Here is a 21,504-nt window from a genome sequence, read left to right on the forward strand (position 1 = left end):
TAATTTCAAACTCATTGCTGAAAAGATTTGGACATCGATAAACACATTGTATGTTTTGTTTCTAAACAAGCAGATATGGGGTTATGTTTACCAGTGTAATAACACAATTGGTTTCACACTGAGGGCTGTATAAATCTCCACTCACCAGAACACCTCGTTGCATCGGTTGCACTGCACTCTGCGAGCTTTTGGCTCCTGTACCTGAATAACCATGGGACAGTCAGCACCAGGACACAACTGTAGCTGAAAATGAGACTGAGGGAAACAGTTAACAATGAATGGCCAGTTTGAAAGACAATATCAAAATCACAAACATGGTACTGGGGTTAATTTTGGGTAACTAATGTATGACTACAACTTGATTAATTAGCAGACAAGATTTAAATAAAAAAAATAAACAAAAATAATCAATAGTTTCTCACAATTCGGAGTGCATTTACTGTCCCGACCTATGCAACTTGACCTGTAGTTCTGTTCAACATATTAGGTTTTGAGATGTTTCATGTTTGCCCCCACTTCTATATACAATGCTACCGTCAAGTGCAAGATAGCATCGAAGAAGCAGAATTTGATTTCCTTTTTATTGCAAGGCTTCAGGACGCATCATTGAACAACTTCTCATTTTTAAACCGTTTTAGCTCTTCCACGTGTTTAGGAGAAGAGCGCAAATGACCCAGAGAGCTATGCAGCAAGGTTTCCTGCACTTCCTGCTTCTTCTAAAATGTAGCAATGTCTGAGAAGTGTGACAAATCACTAGATTTCATCACTTCTCCCCGAGGGGGTGCCCCTTTCCATGAGGCCGATGAGGTGTGGCTACCCGATAGTCACCCTGGGAGTGGTATAATCCGGTAGGATCTGATGGGAGGGGGACGGGGGTTGGTACATCCCCTCTAGGGATGAGTATGACCATCTAGGGTACAGCCTTTTTTACATCAACACACCCCCACACACGCCTACCATGCTTTCCTCGAATAAACTTCTTAGAGAGTAAACCTATGTATTATCAGGTAGAGAAGTATAAGGAACATGAAAGGCAGAGTGTAGGAAACATGAAGATCCCTTGCCACACAATCACTGGTACGAGTTGGCCCAAAGCCTGTATCAAGATCCAAACAACAAAAGAGATTAAGGACTTATACAACGAGCCGATTGGGAACGGGCTACATTGTATGAAAACCAAAAGAGGGAGCAAAACACCCGTCGACTCCATCGGATACAGGCAGCAGCTGTGGGAACTCGGGCACAGGAATTTCAAAGCCACTCGGGGGAGGGGGGACCAGAGAAAGAGAAGCACGCTGCAGTGTCACTGCAGCCTTTCTTCTCAGGTGCCGCAGTAGTGGTCCTGAAGACCAGAAGGAAGATGAACAGTGCAAGGAGGTACCCCCTGAGGAAAACTCAGGGAAACGCAACCAAGACAAGATGCAGAGGGGGAGACCACAATGCCATTGCAGACGTGGAGAGAAACCCAAAGCAGCAGAGACAAATCCTTGTCCCTTGAAGCCCCGACGACATACTGACATTCCTGTGGAGGCCCGAAGGGGTCTTGAGGTTAGGAGGAAGACAAGCATTATAGACCTTGACCTAATAGTTGGGACACCCAGATTGGCTCTCATGTGTGTCCGACCTACCCGAAAGCTCCTCTTCTTCGTGTCAGTGGATGGGGGAATTTCACTCCCCAGGGAAGTGTTAAGGACCCACACCTAAGAAGAATAAGAGAAACCTGGATCAATAACCATAATCAAGTGAATAATAAAAGTCATCTTCCTCGTGGCAGTACTTGGCAGGAAAGTGAACCAGGTCTGCATTGTCAAAGAATAACAACCTGGTGGGCGCTGGCGAGCTCGCAACCAAGAGGGCCGCTGCCCATTGAGCTCTTAGCATGGGACCTGAGGAGGTGGCAGCCTGGGCCCGTTGTGACCCAGTGATTGCAGTGCAGGACAAAGGGGTGTGCAGTGGATTGCTGTTTTGGCCCCATCAGATCAGAGTGGAGGACTTTGTGGTGCACCCTTGCCCAGTTACAGCCTGGTGGGCTGGGTGCCCCGGTGGCACCGGGAGGAAGAGCACATTGGAGCGGCTGAGTTGCAGGGTGGGGGGCCGTCTGTGTGTGGACCTTAATGCACCAGAACCAGTTCCAGTTGGATCAGGCCCCCTAACCCCCCCCCTCCATGTGCGAAAGTGATAAGGAGCTTGGCAGCAGGACCGGGGCTGAGGAGGAGTACGGTTGCCAGCCCCCGGCCCTGTGGAGTGTGGGAAGCCCTGGATGCCGCGGGTGCTGGATCGACGTCCTGTAGACCTACAGTGCGGTCTCCTGGCGGGCTCTGCATGGTTTATGCTGAGCGAGTGGCACTGCCGGCAACAGTGGCAAAGAAATACTGCATTCTCCCAGCACTGCAGTCCTGTGGTGCATAGTACTGAATGGTGGAGTAGGACTGCTGGAAACATAGCGTTTTTCTGCTGAACGTGCAGAGGAGACTTGGCTCAGTAAACTAAGGAGCAGAGCTGAAGGAAGAGCAGCTCTTAGGATTGTGTTTTGCTGTTTGCATGTGCTGTGGTAAATAGGAGTGGTAGGAAGGTGTCACTGGTTAGTTTAGGGTGATGCTTGTGACTTGTTCTGTGACTCTTCGTGGGGCTTACGGTGCCACCGTTTTGAATCCAAGCTGTTGGGTATTTCCCATACCCAAGTGCAGCATTAAGGCGGTGAGGCCAGCTTCTTGGTTGCTGACTGAGTGGCAGTGGGACACAACCCCGGCTTTGGTGCGAATACTAGGGGTCGGCAGAACAGCCTGCGTCCGTGTGATCCCCGGGCCCCCAGTCCTCCGTTGGAGGCAGTCGACTTCTTCTTGTGAACTGGACACTGGACAGTATTGCTTGTTGGATTTGCCATCATTTGGGGGGGGGTGAGGTTGGCTTGGTGGGGAATGGTGGCTGCAAGCGAGCAGTGGTTTTTAGGCCGCTGTGGTCTCCCCCCACCTCTGATGAGTGCATTTGGATATTCTGTGCAAAGGAGACAGGTGCTGCCTATGTGGGCCCTTGGACAGTTATTGGATGGCCAAAGGGAATAAGAAGCAGGGTTGCCTGCAGTTCACGCAGGAAGGAAGGCCTAGCTCTGTGCAGGGGCACTATGGGTTCAGCCTGCTTGTTGGGGCCAGAAGAAGAAGTGTCAACTGGCTCGTCTCCTGCTGCATCTGAAGGGTCCATGGGCCAGACTCCGGATCTGGGCCTAATACTGGCTGGTTGGATAGCATGGAGTACAAGATGGATCGCATGCAGAAGATGATTGAGAAGGAAAGCAGCCACATCAGTGAGGCTGAGCACAGAGTGGGAGTGCTAGAGGATATGAGCACCGAGGTGACCCAGACCATCCGAGGGTTGCAGCGGGAGTTGAAAGACTGGATATCCAGGATAAGAAGGAAGACTTGGAGGTGAGGTCCTGACGTAATATAAGAGTGGTTGGGATCCCGGAATCGGTACCTTTGCAAAATATGGAACTATTCATTAAGGAAGTCTTAGGCTATCCCCCACACCTTCCTCCCAATTTCTGATTGAGCGTGCTCATCATGCGTCAGCGCAGAAGCCTAGCCGGGAGCAGAGGCTGCACCCGGTCATCACGAGGGTGCTGAATTATCGTGACGCCATCATGTGCTTAGCGCATGAGCTTGGGGATTTGCACCACAAGGAGTCAAGGGTGTCGTTCTACCAAGAGGTGGGGCATTAGGACTTGTACCTTGTTTGTGGGGGGGGGGTTCCAAGGTGTGTCTGGGTGGGATGTGTTGGGGGCGGGTTGTGGGATGTTATGTTTCAGGAGTTTCAACCAAAATTGGTTCATTTCGTTTCAAGAACTGTGCAGAGTACACGGTATTGCAGTTGGGTTTTGTTACATTTGGAGAGGCATGAATGCAGAGGTGCAATGGCTAAAATAGCCTTATGAGAGCAGTGCATCCTCCTCAGCTGGAATGTGAGGGGACTGAATAATCATGCCAAAAGGCACAAGAATTTGGCTTATGGAGAGTATCATGGAGCCAGGATTCCTTTTCTTCAAGAGATGCACTTGGTGGGGAAGTTGAATGAGGGGTTGGCTAGGTCTTGGGGAAATGCACGATTTTACACTTCCTGTTCATCATATTCACGTGGTGTCGATCATTGTTCGTAGGTCATTGGGGTTTAAGCTGTTGCATCAGGAAAGTGACCCTGAGGGGAGATTTGTTATTGTGTCGAGGATGTTGGCTCAGAATTTGGTTACTTTGGCCAATGTATATGGTCCAAATACTGAAGAGATGGGATTTTATGACTCCCTCTGGGTCAAGTGACTAGCATTCTCACACCATCAATTATAGCTGGGGATTTTAACACGATATTGCATGCAGAAAAAGATAGGTCCACTGCTGGCAAGAAGACTGTCCTCAGCTGCTAGAGCAAATCTGGAGGCCTGGGGGGGCTAACAGACCTTGGGCTGCTGGATCTCTGGAGAACGCTGCATCCGTAGGAGAGGGACTACTCTTGCTATACTTCCGCACATGACACGAGGTCCCTCATTGACTACATAATAGTTCAGCCTAGCTTGGTTTGTAATACGGATAACTGCGTCATGCTCCCAAGAACGCAGTCTGATCACTCCCCAACGTGGCGGTTTCAGATTGGGAATTTAATGGCCTCATTGGCGCTTCAAAATCCAAGCGTCATCAGATGTGGTGTTTCGGAGGGAGGTGCTAGAAATGATAACCTCTTTTTATACTTGCAACACAGGGTTGGTGGTTCGATCAGGACCCCATGGGAGGCTTTCAAGGTGTACTTGAGAGGGCGCTGCATCGCGAGTGTGGGGTGCTTAAGGAGATACAGTGGACATTGGGAAGGCTAGTGTTAGGGAGAATGTTTCTTTCTGTGCTAATTCCATTCAACCTTCGAGACCCCCAGCTATTTTGCTGGATTTAGGACTTTTTAATTTGAACTCCCGAGTGAGTGGGTCCTTTATCTCACTCACTCATGTGTTTTTCCCTGATTTATATTTTATGTTATCACTTTTTTTGGAGTCTGAAAAACTCCATAGGCATCTGCTTTTTGTATGGTGACACAGAACCTTCAGTGCAGTGTCACTGAGAAGTCCTTTGAATTTCTCTTAAGGTTTAAATCAATTTTCTTGGGTGAACTACCATTCCCAAGAATAGTAAGGTGAACTGATATTACTTACCTTTTTCCTTTTGTAGGTTCAGCACACCCCATCTTATGGGGAGTGCTGGGGTGTCACTTAGTAGCCCCTTATCCTGCTTTCTCATGTAAAAAATGTTTTACCCTCACTACTTTAAATGGCTGGTGGCGGTGGTTTAATTTTTACTACCAGTGTGCTTTTCTACCACAGGCTGAACCCTCAAGCTGTAGTACAGCACCCATGGGTGTCCATTTTGTCAAAATGATTTGTCTTCTTTTTTCACCATTTTCTGTATGTGAGGTCTTTCTTGGCTTTTACTCTGTGCGTTAAGACAGGTTTGAACCCTTTGTGGGTTTTGCCTTTGTGCAGGCTTCAGCTCTGAAGCCCGGCCCTGGCTCCAGTGTGTCCTTTGTCTCTAGGTGTGCCTGCATGGAACCAGTCCTGATTTGCCGGCTGGCTGTGCAGGAAGGACAGCCACCCTGCTGTGTGAATGACAGCCTACGATGTGCATAAATGGGAAAACTCGCTTAAAAAGGCGAGGGCGGTGGGACTGTGGGCAGAGTCGACCACTGGAAAAACGGCGAAGAAATCTTGAAGAGAATCTCGCTGCAACCTCCTGGACCTTGAATTGCCTGGTGAAGCCCTGCTGCTGTGCTGAACTTTTTCACCTAGACATAGAAGGTCCGGATGGCTCTCCCCTTGGGTTAGTGGGAACAACTAACCCCGAGACAAACTCCACTTTGGCGCAATCTCCGACTTGCTGTGCCTCTCCGTTGCTGCAGAAGCCCAATGTCAGGGGTCAAGTGTCCATAATCTAGTGCAACGTCAGCCACGGAACGAGTCCGGCCAAAAGCTCCAGGAGCCTCCCAAGGACACCCCAGAAGCAGGAAATCCTGATCCAGAGTCCCCTCACCAGAGTCCTGGACTGAGGGAGTAAGTAAAGTCCATCCAGAGATTTGTACTACATCATTTCTGTTTGCTAAGCGTTGAAAACGCGAAGTGTCGCTGAATCGAAGAGAGCCTGTGGCTGCCAACGACCTTCGCCAAGTACTGCTGCAGGAGCCCTCCAAACGTCCTCCCTCGTCCCCACGAATGAGGATCAGGAACCAGGGTCTGCTTGGCTGTAGCAAGACAGAATCTAGCTACACCACGTTTCTTCTAACCAGAGGTACTGTTTGGGTTTGGGGTACTTCTTGACTTAAGTCGTGCTGTCTCACTTGAGATTTGCACTTAACTTTGAGTTGATTTCAGCTCCCCTTTGCATGGATTACCAGCTTGTATGCCTTCAGTGACTTTGTGAACTACCCGAGTTTGTGAAAGACTGTATCCAAGTAGTGCATCAGAACTATAGAATTTGTCTGAATGATTTTGGCTGTCATGGCTCCCTAAAGGCACTCTTCTGAATCCATTGACGTAGGCATTGCTTGTCCCTCCATAGGTTGTAGCTGATGGAATACTGTTACTGCTGGGAAAGGCCTACCTAGATTTCATTGGGGGATTCAGTTCTCGCATTTTAAGAAACTGTTCTAACCTTCCAATTTTTCCTTAACCCTTCCTTCCTGAACCTTAGAATCTGAAAGGTACATTGGTGTGATATATTAATGCAATACTATCCTTGTTCTTGAAGTCACTTCAGGGTGTAGGAGAAAAGTATTTGCATCTCCAAAGATCATTTACTAGCTTTATTGATTTTGAAAAGTACATCCAAAGTGTGCAGTCTCACACAGTGTCACTGCACCAATTCTTAATAACAGCTAGAAAGCAGGCTGAGAGAATTACAGTCTGGGAATGGGATACAGTCATCGGCTGAGCATCTGGCGGAGGTCCGTTCTAGCCTTGGTCGATTTTGAGAAGAGGCAGATAGATAGGTCAGTTTCCTTGCGGCCCCTCCATTAGAGCGTAGGTATGGGTAGGATGAGCGGCTGGGCAGGTATTTAGCTGGGTTGGTGCAGGGTGTAAGGTGTCAAACGGACATCCCAGTGATTAGGCGTGCTGACGGCACGCTGGTCTCGGAGCCTGACTTAATACTTGAGGAATTCAGAGACTTATATAGTAACTTACATGCTGCCAGGGGTGGGGTGGACGCAACTGCTATTCAGCTTTCTGTGGAAGAGGCCGAGTTGGTATGGTTAAATGAGCGGGCTAAAAGTAGTTTTCAGTGCTACGATTTTGATTAATATTCTGAAAGCAATCAAAGATCTTTTGACTACTACGGCCCTAGGTTCAGATGGGATTACCCCAGAGTTGATGGAATACAGCGCTAACATTGCAGCATGCTTGCTTCAAGTTTGGCAAGAGGGCCTGCAAAGTGGGTTGTTGCCTGCTACAATGCGCAAGGGTATAATTTCTTTCATACTGAAGCCCGATAAGGACCCGTTAAATTGTGCCTTGTACAGGCCGATATCCCTTATTATCGATATGAAAATATTTTCCAAGATTTCAGTAGACAGGTTGCTCCCTTTTATCCCTACTATTATCATCTAGATCAGGATGGATTTATCCCGGGCCGTTCCATGGCCCTTCATTTGCAGAAAGTGTTTGCAGTGTTGGCCCAGATTGATCCCTAAGTACCAGCGATTGAAGTGCTGTTCGACATGGAGAAGGCATTTGGCTGTCGCTTGGGATAATTTGCTTGCGGTTCTGAAGAAGGTGGGTGCACCACAGTACTACTTGCAAAGTGTCAAGGTACTGCACTCTGGGGTAACCGTGAGTATTGGTCTTTTCGGTAGGCACTCGGCAGCTTTAGAGTTGGGGCTCATAATACATCAGTGTTAGGCAGAAACCTGTGCAGTTCCCTTTGGGAACACTGCAAAAGATTTAGGACTACAGGTGTTAGCAGTAAACCCACTTGGTAGCAGTCTGTACCACCCAGATTTACCTGGTAGCTGTGGTGAGCAGTCAGACTTCCCTCAAGAAGAGTTAGGCAGTATGCAAAGTATACACAATAGGCACTCAGATACAATAGCACAAGCAAACACTGACCAGAGCTTTGGTATCAAAGTATATAATTATTTATTTAAAAAGACACTGTTTGAAACACTCCAGCACTCTTATTTGTAAAACAATCTAAACATAGTTACTATTATGATATATACAACCCTTATTCCTTATCAGACAAGTCTTAGTTAACACCACTTATTTCCAGACAGAGGTGAGCGCTTAACTGTAGATGGCACTCCAATAAGTTCATGAAAAAGGGAGGGAAAAAGGCAGAATATGTGAAGATACACCACTCTAAGATTTAGGAACACTTTTAGCAAGGCAGAAGAGCAAAAGTCACTTGTGAGCCAAAGTTCATAGGCTGGGCCCACTCTTAGAGAGAGCAGAGCACAAATGTGCCCAAGATCACACAGTTACACTAGTCTTTGAAAGTCTTGCAGAGAGTTCGAAAAGAGTTTAGAGAGGCTCAGAAAAGTTTATCCAGGGTGTCCCAGGCTAACCCAGGTTCGAAAGCCAGGGGCTAAATCTACCCCGTACAGTCGGTGGCAAGGGAAGCCAGGCGGGAAGGATCCTCCAGCGGTGGCAGTTGTTCCTGGCAGCGGGTGCAAGTCTCGGCGTCGTCCAGAGGAAGAGAAGATCTCGACTTGGAGGAAAGATGAAGGTCGTTGCACTGCCAGGGAAGAAACCAGCCGCAGAGTTTTCCGGTTAAAGGTATTACCCTTTATTTCGCAGTCGTGGTAAAACATGGTATTCCGGTTGCCGGGGTGCTTGGCACAGGCAAGGCGGCCACGAGATATGCCGGGAAGGCGAAAAGACGGTGAAACTGGTTATCCCCACCAGTCAAAGGAAGAAGACTCTCCGGCGGGAGATCTCCTCTGTCGTTGGGAAAAGTGGTGAGACGGTTCCGCAGGGCTCCACCGGTGGTGTCGTCATAGCAGGTCGGCTCAGCTTCTCCCTCGTCGGAGTCTTGGGTCCTGTGGCGACTTCTGAAGTTCCAGTCCCCAAAGCCCTGCTTTTATGCAGAAAACCCCCATTCACTCAGCCTAGCTGTCACTCAAACATGCTAAGTGGTGAGCCGGCCGGCTCCTCACTTGGGCCAATCAGGACGGAGTGCGACTTGAGTTGTCTAGGCAACTCAGTCCAGGGTGCCCAAATCCCCCTCCACCCCTAACCCCAGACAGAGTGGCACCACTTTGGAGGGCTTCTGTGGAGAAGCCTGCCAAAAAGTGGAACAAAGGGCTCGACTTGAGCTGGAGTCACAGAAGAGAACACAAACGCCATTTTAGAACCGAGTTTTGGCAAAATATACCAACCGGAGAATTAATAATAAATAAACCGGCGGTATGTTCGATGGCTATCGTAATTAAATAAATAAAGATAGTAGCCTCGAACAATGGGAAAATCCCATAGAGAAATATTCGCGGTTGAATATAAAAAGTAGTATCCACTGCCACCAGCCAAAACTCGATCAGGGGGGACGGAGACGTGCCCTCTCGACTAACAGATCCTGGGGCAATCGAATTGCCCCGGCCAGTATGTCCACAATATGATGGTTGGTTCTGTTCAGAATTCAAGACTAGTAAAGTCAATGGTGACTTTACATGCCCTGGGAGACAGTAGTCAGTCCCAGGGTATGGAGTCTATACTGGGGGGTCACTATGACATCCCTGTGTTACTGCACTGAGGGTGCTGGGTAACACATCACAAACACACATGAAGCCCTATGGAGTAAAAGACCCCATAGCCCATTAAACACATCTAGAGTCAAAGAAACACACTCAAATCATGTCCAAGAGTGAGGGTAAAAGAGTCTCACTCTTGGCAGGAGAAAAAAATAAACCCCAAAAATCCAGCAAAGCTGCTGGGGGACTCACTAGGTTAGGAAATTCAGCCTTAACAGAGAATTCTCCCTAACAATCAGGGATACCTGTTGTCCCCGCTTTTGTTTGCAATCGCCAGGGAACCAGTAGCAGTACGTTTGACAGCGTCGCACAGCAATCAGGGGCTTGCATTGGGAGGGGTCCGGGAACTGATTTCACTCTATGCGACAATGTTATCCTTTCGTTCCAAACTGCAGCCCTTCCCCCTTTTGAAGTACTGGGTTAATGGCGTGGACGCAAAATTGGTGGTGTCAACAATCTATCAGACATCTCTAAGCTCAACACCAAGGTTGGTGCAAGCACGTAGGTTGCAGTACTCAGCAGATATTGGCTCATATCTAGGGGAGGAGAGGTGGCGATAAATGTGCTAATACACCCAAGAAGGTGGCGATTAACTGCCGGTTTAAACTTATTCAACTCCGGGTTCTTAATCGGGCCTACCCATCACCTACACTCCAGGAGAAATGTGATCGCTCTTGTGGTGGGCAGTGCCCCAGATGTCAGTGTGATAAGTAACAAGTTACTTACCCGTAACTGTTGTTCTCAAGCACGGGTCTGGCATGGATTCATATACATGAAAATTCCCTGTCAGGCTGGGAATCCACTGTAAAAGAAAAAACTGGTCCTACTGCCCCAGCCAATGACTGCCCTCTCCCTAAGCCCCTCCTCCGGCAGCCATCTTCAGATTTGGTAGCACGCAAAGTGGCAGTATGACCACAAAGACGCAGAGGGGCACTAGAGAGGGTTCGCATGTGAATCCATGCCAGACCCAGGCTGGAGAACAACAGTTACACTTGTTCCTTATCCAGCATGGGGTATGGCATGGATTCACATGCTCAGGAATAAAGAATACATAGCAGTATATAATACATACACAACCACGGGAGGTGGCAAGGCTCAACAGAAGAAATTACTCTTACCCTCCTCTCCAGGCTCACCACAAGCGAACAGGTTGCGTAGCTTGGCCGACTCTGGACTCCTCCCTTGAATCTCTGTCGACGCAGTAGAATTTCATGAAGGTGTACGTAGACCTCCCCGTAGCAGCCGTGCAGATGTCAAGCCGGGGAACACAAGACAGGAACGCCGTCATAGCAGCGATCGCTCTATAAGGGTGGGCTCTCGGACGACCAGGCAGCTGTCGGTTCGCCAACCGGTGACAATGAGTGATGCAGCCGGAGAGCCACCTGGAGATAGAAGCCTTGGACAAGGCCTTCCATTGGTTCACAGGACCAAAGTTCACAAAAAGCGGAGAAGTCTTTCGGAAACTTTGTGCGGGCTACATAACAGCGCTCGAGCCACATCCAGCAGCACCACCCTCGTCTCGTGGAAAGTCAAGTAGGGCCATTTACAGGACAGGGCCTGGATCTCACCCACTCTTCCTGGCAGAGGTGATGGCCATGAGGAAAGCGGTATTTCAAGAGAGGAGCTTGATGCATGGGGTCTAAGGGCCCCCCCCCATGAGCCTAGTCAGCACCATGTTGAGTTTGCACGCATGGGCAGGAGGGAACGATCGGAACAGTCCTTTAATGAACTCCTTCACTAGTCGTTGTGACCAAAGATAAGACCGTCCCGGAGATCTGGTCTAGAAGGAGATAGCCGCCAGATGCACTTTGATGGATGCATGAGACAGACCTGACTGAGCCAATGACAAGTACAGAAGGACCTGGGGGTTATAACCCTCAGAAGGTTAATCTTCTGCAACCGGCACCAGGTCGCGCAACGCTTCCATTTGAGTACGTAGCACTTAAGAGTCGATAAGACCCTGGCACTGGCACAGGACCTCCCTGCAGTCCGCCAGCAGCTCGTACCCACCGAACTCTAATGATGCAGGAGCCAGGCCTTCAGGTTCAGCAATCCTTAGTCGTGGTACAGGATCGCACCTCCTTCCCTGGCAAGCAGATCCACGACCACTGGTAGCTCGACTAGAGGTCCCATCGACATGCAGAGAAGGTCTGGGTACCATATCTGCCTCAGCCACGCTGCTGCAATGAGGATCATCCTGCACCGACACTGTCTGAATTGACTGATGAATCATAGGGGAGGAAACGCGTACAGGAACAGGCCTTCCCACGGGAAGGAGAATGGGTGGCCCATGCTCCCCTGCTGGCGAACCTCTGGCACATGGTGTTCGTCGCAAATAGATTGATCTGGGGTCTGCCCCACCTGAGGAAGAGGCTGTCCACTTGATCCTGCCGAAGCTCCTATTCGTGGCAAGAGTGCAGCTCCCTGCTGAGAGTTGTTTACGGTGTTTTTACTCCACAAGGTGCAATGGAATGAGAATTATCCCCTGGGCAACGGGCCAGTGCCACAGCTCCTGCGCCTCTTTGGAGAGCGCTGGGGATCTGGTGCCCCCCCTGTTTCCGGATGTAAAAACATTGTGGTGGTATTGTCCGTGAAGACCCTCACCACTTAGCCCTTGAGGGACCGCAGAAACGACCTGAGGGCCCAAAACACTGCCCGTAATTCCAGAACATTGATGTGTAGCGTCTTCTCCTCCGGCAGACACAGGCCTATTGCGTGAAGACGTCCAGTGTGGGCTCTCCATCCTTGCAGGGAAGCATCCGTCCTGACAGTCTCCTGGTACGGGGGACAGAGGGCCGGGGGAATCCGTGCATCCAGAGATGCTGGAGCGCACGCCCACCACCTTATCACTCGACGGAACTCCTCATTGAGCGTAATCTTGTCCTGGAAGCCTCCGGACACCTGCACCCAACGGGCGTCTAGGAATTCCTGTAGAGGGCACATCCACAACCTGCAGAGCCAAAGCAGGTATATGCATGACGACATCATGCCGAGTAGCAACTTGATGGTCCTCACAGTGGCAACCCTCAGTGGTAACAGCCGTTGCACTTTGCCCAAGATGGCAGATATCCTCTCCTCCGACAGTGACGCCAGGCAGGACTCCATCGCGCCCGAATCCCATGAACAGCGCATCCTGCGATGGAGTTAAGCAGGACTTTGCATAATTCACAGAGAACCCCATTTGTCAGCAGTCGGATGGTCTTCACCGTGTCGTCGACGGTGATGTCCTTTGACCTGGCCCGCATGAGCCAGTCGTCCAGGTAAAGATACATGTGGATCCATTGCAGTCGTAGATGGGCTGCCACCGGAACCAGGCACTTGCGGAAGAGACTGGGCGCAGACTTCATTCCGATGGGAAAATCATCAACTGGCAATGCTTCCCTTGAACAACGAAGTGCAGAAACTTGCGGTGTCCTTTGTGTATGGGGAATGTGGAAATACGCGTCCTCTAGATCCGACGACGAAAGAAAGTCCCCCTCAACCAGCTGGCGGAGCACGCGCTGCAGCGTGACCATCCTCAACTTCTGGGACTTTATGTGCCTGTTGAGTCGCTGTAGGTCGAGGATGGGCCTCCAGCCCCCGGTCTTTCTTACGAGAAAGTACCTTGAGTAAACTCCGGAGCCTCAGAGTCTCTTTGGAACCAGCTCTATCGCCCCCCCCCTTTTTTTTTTTAACATGGACGAACTTCCAGTAGTAGCTGAGGTATGTGTTGCTCCTGTCGGGCCACCAGTGGTATTCGCCGACACTTCCGTTGAAACTCTACGGCGAGAACCGTGGACGAGAGCATCCAGCACCCATCGATCAGTGGAGATGGTCTCCCACACGCTGAAAAAGAAAAGTTAGCCAGCCGGCTTCCCACTAGGGTGTAGGGGTGGGGCCCCGACGTCTTGGCTGGTTCAGTCCTGCTTGGCGGTAGGTGTGGCCCTGGGCGCCTTGACGACGGCAGCCACCTCTGAAGGTCTTGGAGCACTCCTGTTGCCTTCCTGGGTCGAGGAACAGGAGGGTTGGCGGTAAGAGGATGAGTCCCCTTCAAAGACCTGTAGACTTCCCTCCTGAGGAGCGAAAGGACGGCCGATGTTGCAGGGTGCCCAAGGCACGAGCCGTCCGTCAGTCTTGATGGCCTGGAGGGATTAATCGATGGCCTTCCTGAACAGGTTGCATCTGTCGAACGGCATGTCCAGAACCCTCCTCTGGACCTCCTGCCTAAAGTTGGTGGCCTTGAGCCAGCCACGACGGCGAACCATGTTGCCCATATGGAAAAACCTGTGTCTGCAATGTCCAGTGCCACCGTGATGGGGTGGTCTGACGCCCCCTCGCCTTCCTGGAGGATCTCCAAAGCCTCGACCCATTTGTCATCGGGGAGGAAATCCAGGAGCTGAGCCATTTTTTACCAAAGCAGTTGTCACCGCCGAATAGATGCCCTTTCTACCCATGGAATCCAATTTCTTCCCCTCGTTGTCCGGAGGGGCTGATGAAGAAGACACTGAACTCGACTATTTCTTCCTGATGGCCGCCGAGACCACCGAGTCTGGCTACGGTTGAGACAGTAGACACTTTGGTGCAGACTCCAGCACCTGTATTTCTTCTCAAGGCGGCCTCTCTTCACTGAGGCTGAGGCGGGATTCCTCAGCAGGGCCAGCCCCTCATACCAAACTTCGTCCAGGAGCAGGACCGACAGGATGGTCTTCCTCTTCGCCTCCCAGAACTGGTACAGGATGCCCTCCTTTTCTGGGGTGAGCTGGAAAAGCTCTGAAGCACGGGCGATCATGGAATGGAAGTATCCTACTTTGTCTGGTGGAGATGCTCTCGGCTGTGGTTTTGAGGAGTCCGTCTCAGACAGGTCCGGCATGCTCTTCTCCAGAGTCTGGCTTGACCGAAGCCTCCATCCTGGGAGGAAGAGCCACTGTGGCCGCTGCAGGGGCGCCCTGGAACAGGTCAGCACTTTTTGCCTTCAAAAGGGAGGCCACCATCAACTTTATCGAAGAGGACAACTTGGCTTGGGACAACTGGGCCTTCACAGGTAGGCCGGACACCTTGTCCTGCTTGGCTTTCTCCTTCACGGGCAGGTCGAGAACCTTGTCCGGCTTGGTCTTCTCCGATGTCTCCTGCAGCTTCACTGGGGTAGCTGACTTCCTCTTGGCTGAAGAGCTGGAGCAGTGGCTGGAGAGGTAGCCGGAGACTAACGCGCCTTGACCATTGTGGGACCTGCAGGAGCGGCGACCCCAACGGAAGCTGACTCATGGTGCTTGGCCTTGTGTTGGGCCCCACGGATGAGTGTCCCCCAAAGGACATAGAAGCCCACTCAGGTTGACTGGATCCGGAAGAGGCATGCCCCTGTGAATCACCCAGGGCAAAGGCCCTGGCCTTGAGCCACGTCGCCAACCATACGTGTCGATCCTTCATTGTGCGCTTGGTGAAGCCACGGCAGATCTCACAATCTTATTTATGCGTCGGGTGTAGGCAATACAGGCACTGGGAATGCTAGACGTTCTTAAACATTCCACAAACCGCAGCTGGGGAACAGCTTGAAGAGGGAAGCACCGCGATCCTTCATCCGACATGATCCGCGCGGTGTAGACCTGAATAACTTCTGGAAGCTTCCAAGAAGAACACAATGTTTTCTGCCCTTGAGGGGCGCGAACAACGCTGAAAAACAGGACCCCGTTAATCGGAAGGATTATCGGAGCACATGGGCTCGATTGACCGAACAATAGAGCTTTCCTATCAAAAAAGTGAAAAAATGCTGAAAAGCTCGAAGATCGAAACGTGAGGACTCCCAACACTTGAACGTGTGGTAAAAATCTGAAGATGGCTGCCAGAGGAGGGGCTTTGGAAGAGGGCAATCATTGGCTGAGGGAAGTATGACCAAGAGCTCATTGATTGGTTTATAGGAGAAAGTTTAGAAACAAAACTGAAACTGTTTTTTCTTTTACCAAGGATTCCCAGCCTGAAGACGGGGACTATTCATGAGCATGTGAATTCATGCCAGACCCCATGCTGGAGAACTTGTCCTGCTTGACCTTCTTTGGTTTCACACGCAGCTTCCCCGAGGTTGTTGGCTTTCTCTTTGGCGAAGAGCTGGAGCGGTGGCTGGTGATTGAAGCCCCTGGAGACGAGGAGCACGCCCTAACCGTTGTGGGTCCAACTTTTGCGCTGGGCCCGACAGCACCGAGCTCGCGGTGCCTAGCCTCATCTTGGGCCCCCACGGATGGAGCGCCCTCAAAGGACTTAGCGGCCTGCTCTGGCTGGCTGGATCCGGAAGAGACATGCCCCTGTGAACCACACTAGGCAGAGGCCTTGGCTTTAAGCCACGCCGCCAATCTGCTGTGCCCATCTTTCATAGTGCGCTTGGTAAAGCCACAACATATCTTGCAATCTTCTTCTTTATGCAAAGGGTTAAGACAAGACACTGGGAATGCTTGTCCTTCATGAAGATGAAGCAGAGTAGCAGCAGAGTTTGAAAAGGGAAGAGCCGTCCTTCTCCTCCGCCATGGTGAAGACTGAAGTCCTTCTCGTAGGCTCCCAGGCTAAATTGAACAAACTCAACCCCAGATATACATTTTACATCATTGACGGTGTATGGGAGGATTGGTCCAAGAGACCCCCCCCCTCCCCTGCATCCTCTCCCCCGGTGAAGTCCATGGCTCGTCAGGGGTCCCCCCTGCCACCAGGGCCCAGGTGGTGGGTGGGCCACTGGCTGAAGACATTGACCAAACCTGCTGAATCTAGCTAGGCCATGGAAGCCATTTTGTGAAATAAAGATGGTTTGAGCCCTGTGCACCGCAGAGCGGCCCCCACCCTTGGAGAGTTTCAATTATCCCTGTGGCCGCAGCTCTCTGACAGATCCGCTGAGAGCCCGTTCCCATGAACAGACGGACGTGAGCTTGTGTTAGATACCAACACTGTAACATTTCACCTTCCGCAGTGTATCGCTGTTTCCAATATGACCCGATCAGCAGGGCCTGGGTGGAAAAGAACTGTAAAATGGTCCCCTGACAAAAGCAGAGTAACCAAAAATCTAATGAGCCAACCACCTGTGATGAAACTTTTCTATCCACGACCTCTCTGACTAAAAACCTGTAACCTCCATAAAAATGGCAGAATGTGTGCTTATATGACATTAGGGATGAAGCATCCACATCCCTGTAGCTATGCGCAAACAGTAAAAGTGTCCCGGGAGTTTTTCATGTTTTGTGTTTTACCAAGAAGCCTCCACCCCAAGGTCCCATGCCATAACTGAACTAATGCTGCTCGAGTGCAAGGGAAGACAAATGCAACCCTATTGGGAGCTCACGTAAGGGGTGCATGAAAATGCACCATATCTATGTCCAAGCTCACCATGTGTCACTGCCGTCAGTCTTATTGGCGGGTTGTTCCTGCGCGCTCCACCAACCTTACTACTACCTCACTTACCGCACATGTATAGACATGTAACAAAATGTTGTGGTTGTTAAATACTTAGCGTGTAAGTAATGTGTTCGAATTGGCCATATGAAAGGCACTAACAATGTTAAAAACGTGAACTTTGAAAAGACTCAATGAGGATTGTATATTATGTGAATGTTTATGTCTCTTCCACCTAAATCTGCAACACACACGAGGAAAATACCTTTGTGAGCACATGCAAGGCCATTCCCCCTTCCCCCAGTGAGGCCTGGCAGACAAAAAAGCAGAGGCCTGTGCTGCTCTGCTCCACCTCCCCCAATTCGGCTGGAGCCGCTTCAAACATTCACATTCCCCCGCAGCGCCCAAGGCCACGGCCTGCCACCTGAATTATTTACAACCCAGCAGTAAACCCCGGCCTTAAAACACAGATCCAAAGGCGCCCTTTCTTAGGCTCCACGACCCACCGGCTCACCTTAGGTTAATGGCCCCTGTAAAATTTGGACACCCAATATTATGGCAACACCACAGGAACACATCCATAATGACTTCTAACGAGACATGATAACGCGGACCACCTGTCCCATGCCCTGAGACCCAACCTCGCGACCTATGATACCTGGTCAACAGAACGATGGTAACCATGTATTGACGTATCACCAAAAGACCCCAATCTAGGTGCATTCCTCCTGTGTTGCATTAACCTGTAGAATAACCTATTGGAAGATTTACCAGGGAAGATAATCTTGCAATGTTGAATGACTGCGGTGTGCGTGGCCCTAGGGCAGAAAGCCAGGAAAGACGTTCATCACTGACACTGATCACGGCTGGCACAACAACACCGTCCGGATGGGCCCAGCTGACCTGCCAGGCCCAGCCCAACCCACGAGGGTAGCCAGTGACGTCCTCCAGCCACGGCAAACCACATCACAGCAACACCTATAGTTAGTCGTCGCCACCCAATCCCCACGAACTTGTGCCCCCCCCTATAGCATGTAGGTTATGACGTATTCTGTAAATATATACGCCTGTCTTTGCTATTGTCAGACAGAGCGCTCTCAGAGTTTGCAGAGTTCTTTGCATGCCCTATTCTGATTGATAAACTCCCATTTAAGCTCACCCGCACTTTGTCTTGGCCTTATTCCCATCCTGGGAGAGTCCATTATTGTCTCTCATTGTGGGGAGGATCGTACTATCTGGGGGACGCTCGCCTTCAACGGTAACAACATCCTAGTGTCTAAGGAAGTCAAGACTTTAGGCTTCTATCTTGACTCTATCACTAAACAAGTAAACGCAACTGCATCAGCTACAGCTTACACATGTAAGCTTATAAATGCCAGCAGGCCTTTTCTATCCACTACCAGCTGCTCCACCCTAGCTAGGGCTCTTATATCAACTAAGCTAGGTTATTGTAATGCACTTTACTTAGGCACAAATAAGAGAAATTTGAACAAACTTCAAGTACTACAAAATAACGCGCCAATATCTGCCTACAACATACCTATATCATTCCACATCTCACAAACTAGATGCCACACTGGCTGGCTAGCTATTAAGAATAGAATTGCCTTGCAAAGTCGTACACTTACCCACAAATCCCTCTAAAATTCTGCACCTAAATACTTATCTGCTAGATTTACTAAAAATCAAACCGTCTGACCCACGAGCACTGCCTCACAGTCCCAAAGTTCAACCTGCAGAAAACTGGAGGCAGCAGCTTCCCAGTCCTATCTTCCAAATTGTGGAGTACTCTCCCTTCAACACTAAAGACTGTACCTTCCTTTCCACTCTTCAGGACTCAGGCGAAAAGCTGGCTCACTTTCCAAGACACCCATTATCTCTGCATCTAGCTCCTGCGTATTGTCATTTCCCAGACTAGAATGTGTATGCTCTAATCTTGCCTCCTCACTGTATGCTATGCACTGTACTATATCCTACCTCAATTCTTTTTACATATCACTGTCTGCATTTTGTACATATTACCATGTCTGTATTCTGTAACCATGATGGACACAAAGGGTTTGGTGCACTATACAAATAAATAAACAAAATACTTTAGTTACAAGCGGAGGGACAGAATTCGAGACTTGACAGTGGACACTTCAGTTAAAGGGACATGCTGACAGATCCTTTTTTAGTCTTTAGTTGAGGCAGGGAAACCCCACATAGAAATAGCGACAAATGCTTTTTAAGTCTTTAAAAAGAATAAAAGTCTTTACCAACCACCATGAAACTTGGTGTCACTTTATGCACCCTTACACAAAATTGTTAAGGATAGCAGAAAGGTTTACAATACAGTTCCATGCACATTCAGTAAGGGGATGTCATTAAAGAACAGCTGTTATGAAAAGGGTATTTATCATCTGGGAGTTCAAGTAAAATGCTGTTTAAAGGGCAGGTTATTAAAATTGAGAGGGAAGATCTCTCTTTTTTGCAAGTTTCCACCCTAGACTTTAATTCGACCACCAGCAAATCGAAGGATTTGGACTGATTTTTGGGGGAAGCAGTCTTTTGAGCCTCACTCACCTGCTCAACGCATTGCTTGGGGAGCACTGAGCGGTCCTTAAGGCTCTTAGGGCAGGAGAGCATCTCATTTGCTTTCCACCTTATTCTTGCATGGTATCACAAGTTACTAAATGGAGTGTTAAAGGGATCTATTGAGTCCACTTTTGTTTTTCTCAAATTTATTGTTTGTTACATTTATGATGTGCACTAAACAGATACCATGTACTCAGAATTACTAGGCCTCATTTTTTAAGACCTATTCCTTGTGTATTTCTTTGTTGGCAGTTATCCTGTCTTCTCAGATTGAAAAACACCACATACAGTATAACCGGGGCAGGAGCATGACCCCATCAGAGAAGAGGGAGGTGATCAGGAGCCACTGACAACTCTGGGTGGGTGGAGATGGGAGAGGAGGGCGATAGAGGCCCCTCTTAGCCTTCTGGCAGGAGGGTATCCCATCATATCTGTGCATAAAACACTACATTTAAAAACAGAATAAAATAAAAATATAAGAATGAACTAAGTTTGTGAAAAATAGTTTAACTGGTTGAGTGCGGGAGGGGGTCAAGGGAAGTTGGGGGTGTCCCCCCATAAACATTTAGTTACAAAACATTAAACATACAAAATTAATCTTCTGTGCTGGAAAGTGTTCATTTAGAAGGCAGAAAGAAGACACGCATTACTTACCGTAAAAGCATGTGATGATTGCATCTGCTTAGATTCACATGCTGTGCATATAGTTTGACATCCAGTGGTCACCGCAGAGTATTGCATCTTGTCTTTCGAGATTCGAAAGGGGACATCGACATGGGCGTGCCTGTAACACTATCCCAAACGTGACGTGTAGTGTACGCAAAATCCCTCACCCATCAAGTCCCTATGATTGTATTTTTTCTGCTAGTGAGGGAGCCTAGGACTATCGTGAGTGAGTACAGAAAAGAGAGAAAGTAGTAAGACGTCTATGTTTCTTCCATCCGAGCGGGGAGGAAGGGTGGGCGCATGTTAATCCAAGCAGATACAATCAATCATCAGAAATGCTTTTACAGTAAGTAATGCATGTCTGATGCTCGTTAATCTGCTTAGAATCACATGCTGTGCATAGACTAGCGAGCAATACCTGGAGTTGGAGGTGGGATGTGAGAAGGAACAATAGTGAAAAGATCACCTGAGAACCAGACCTAGAATGAGTGTCTAGGCAATAGTGTTTTGTAAAGGTGTTTACAGAACTCCAGGTTGCCGCTTTGCAAATGGACGCTAGGGGAACATTTGCAATGAATGCTATGAAAGCCCCAGTGCCTCGAGTAAAATGAGCTCTAGGCATGAAGGGCAGCTCTCTTAGCATGAGTGTGATGCATTTGACAATCCACCTAAAGATAGTGGATTTGGAGACATGGTCTCCTCTACCTGCTGCCACTGAAACGAAAAAACGGATTTGTTTTACTTAGTGGCCGAGTTCTTTCCATGTAAAACATGACTGCTCTGCGTGCATCAAGTCTGTGCAGGCTTCTTTCTCCATGTTTGAGGGGTTCTGAAAGAACGTTGGTAGTTCTATGGATTGGTTCAATTGGAACTTTGAAATAAATTTAGGCGCAAACCTAGGGTGAGTGCTCAGAACCACCTTATCCCTGTGAACTGTTACAAAAGGGTCTAGAACTGAGTGCTTGTAGTTCACTTACTCTCCCAACGAAAGTAATAGCTATTAAAAAGGCAGTCTTGGGGGGGCGTGGCCAGCAGAGGACCCGGACGGATGGCTCTTTGGTAGGCTCTCGGATCCTCTTCCACAACGAGGCCCAAATCCCATTTTTAAAATCACCCAAATCGCTAAAGAAAATGACCCAGGCACATATGAGC

The 21,504-nt window shown here is 49.3% G+C and overlaps 1 protein-coding gene across 3 annotated transcripts in view; it reads right to left on the minus strand.

Moving 5' to 3' along the window:
* Nucleotides 1–21,504, minus strand: part of ARIH2 (ariadne RBR E3 ubiquitin protein ligase 2) — a 676,612-nt gene that overhangs the window by 371,754 nt on the left and 283,354 nt on the right. For 2 of the 3 annotated variants that reach the window (XM_069643318.1, XM_069643319.1), the window contains exons 7-8: nt 1,629–1,700; nt 146–255 (exon numbers count right to left, since the gene is read on the minus strand). In XM_069643318.1, the coding sequence (XP_069499419.1) occupies nt 146–255; nt 1,629–1,700 (182 nt within the window). The remainder of the gene's footprint in view (nt 1–145; nt 256–1,628; nt 1,701–21,504) is intronic. The other variant, XM_069643320.1, reaches the window with a different exon arrangement.

Source organism: Ambystoma mexicanum, chromosome 2p, assembly GCF_040938575.1.
Source record: "Ambystoma mexicanum isolate Mex_15411 chromosome 2p, UKY_AmexF1_1, whole genome shotgun sequence".
NCBI classification, from domain to species: Eukaryota; Metazoa; Chordata; class Amphibia; order Caudata; family Ambystomatidae; genus Ambystoma; species Ambystoma mexicanum.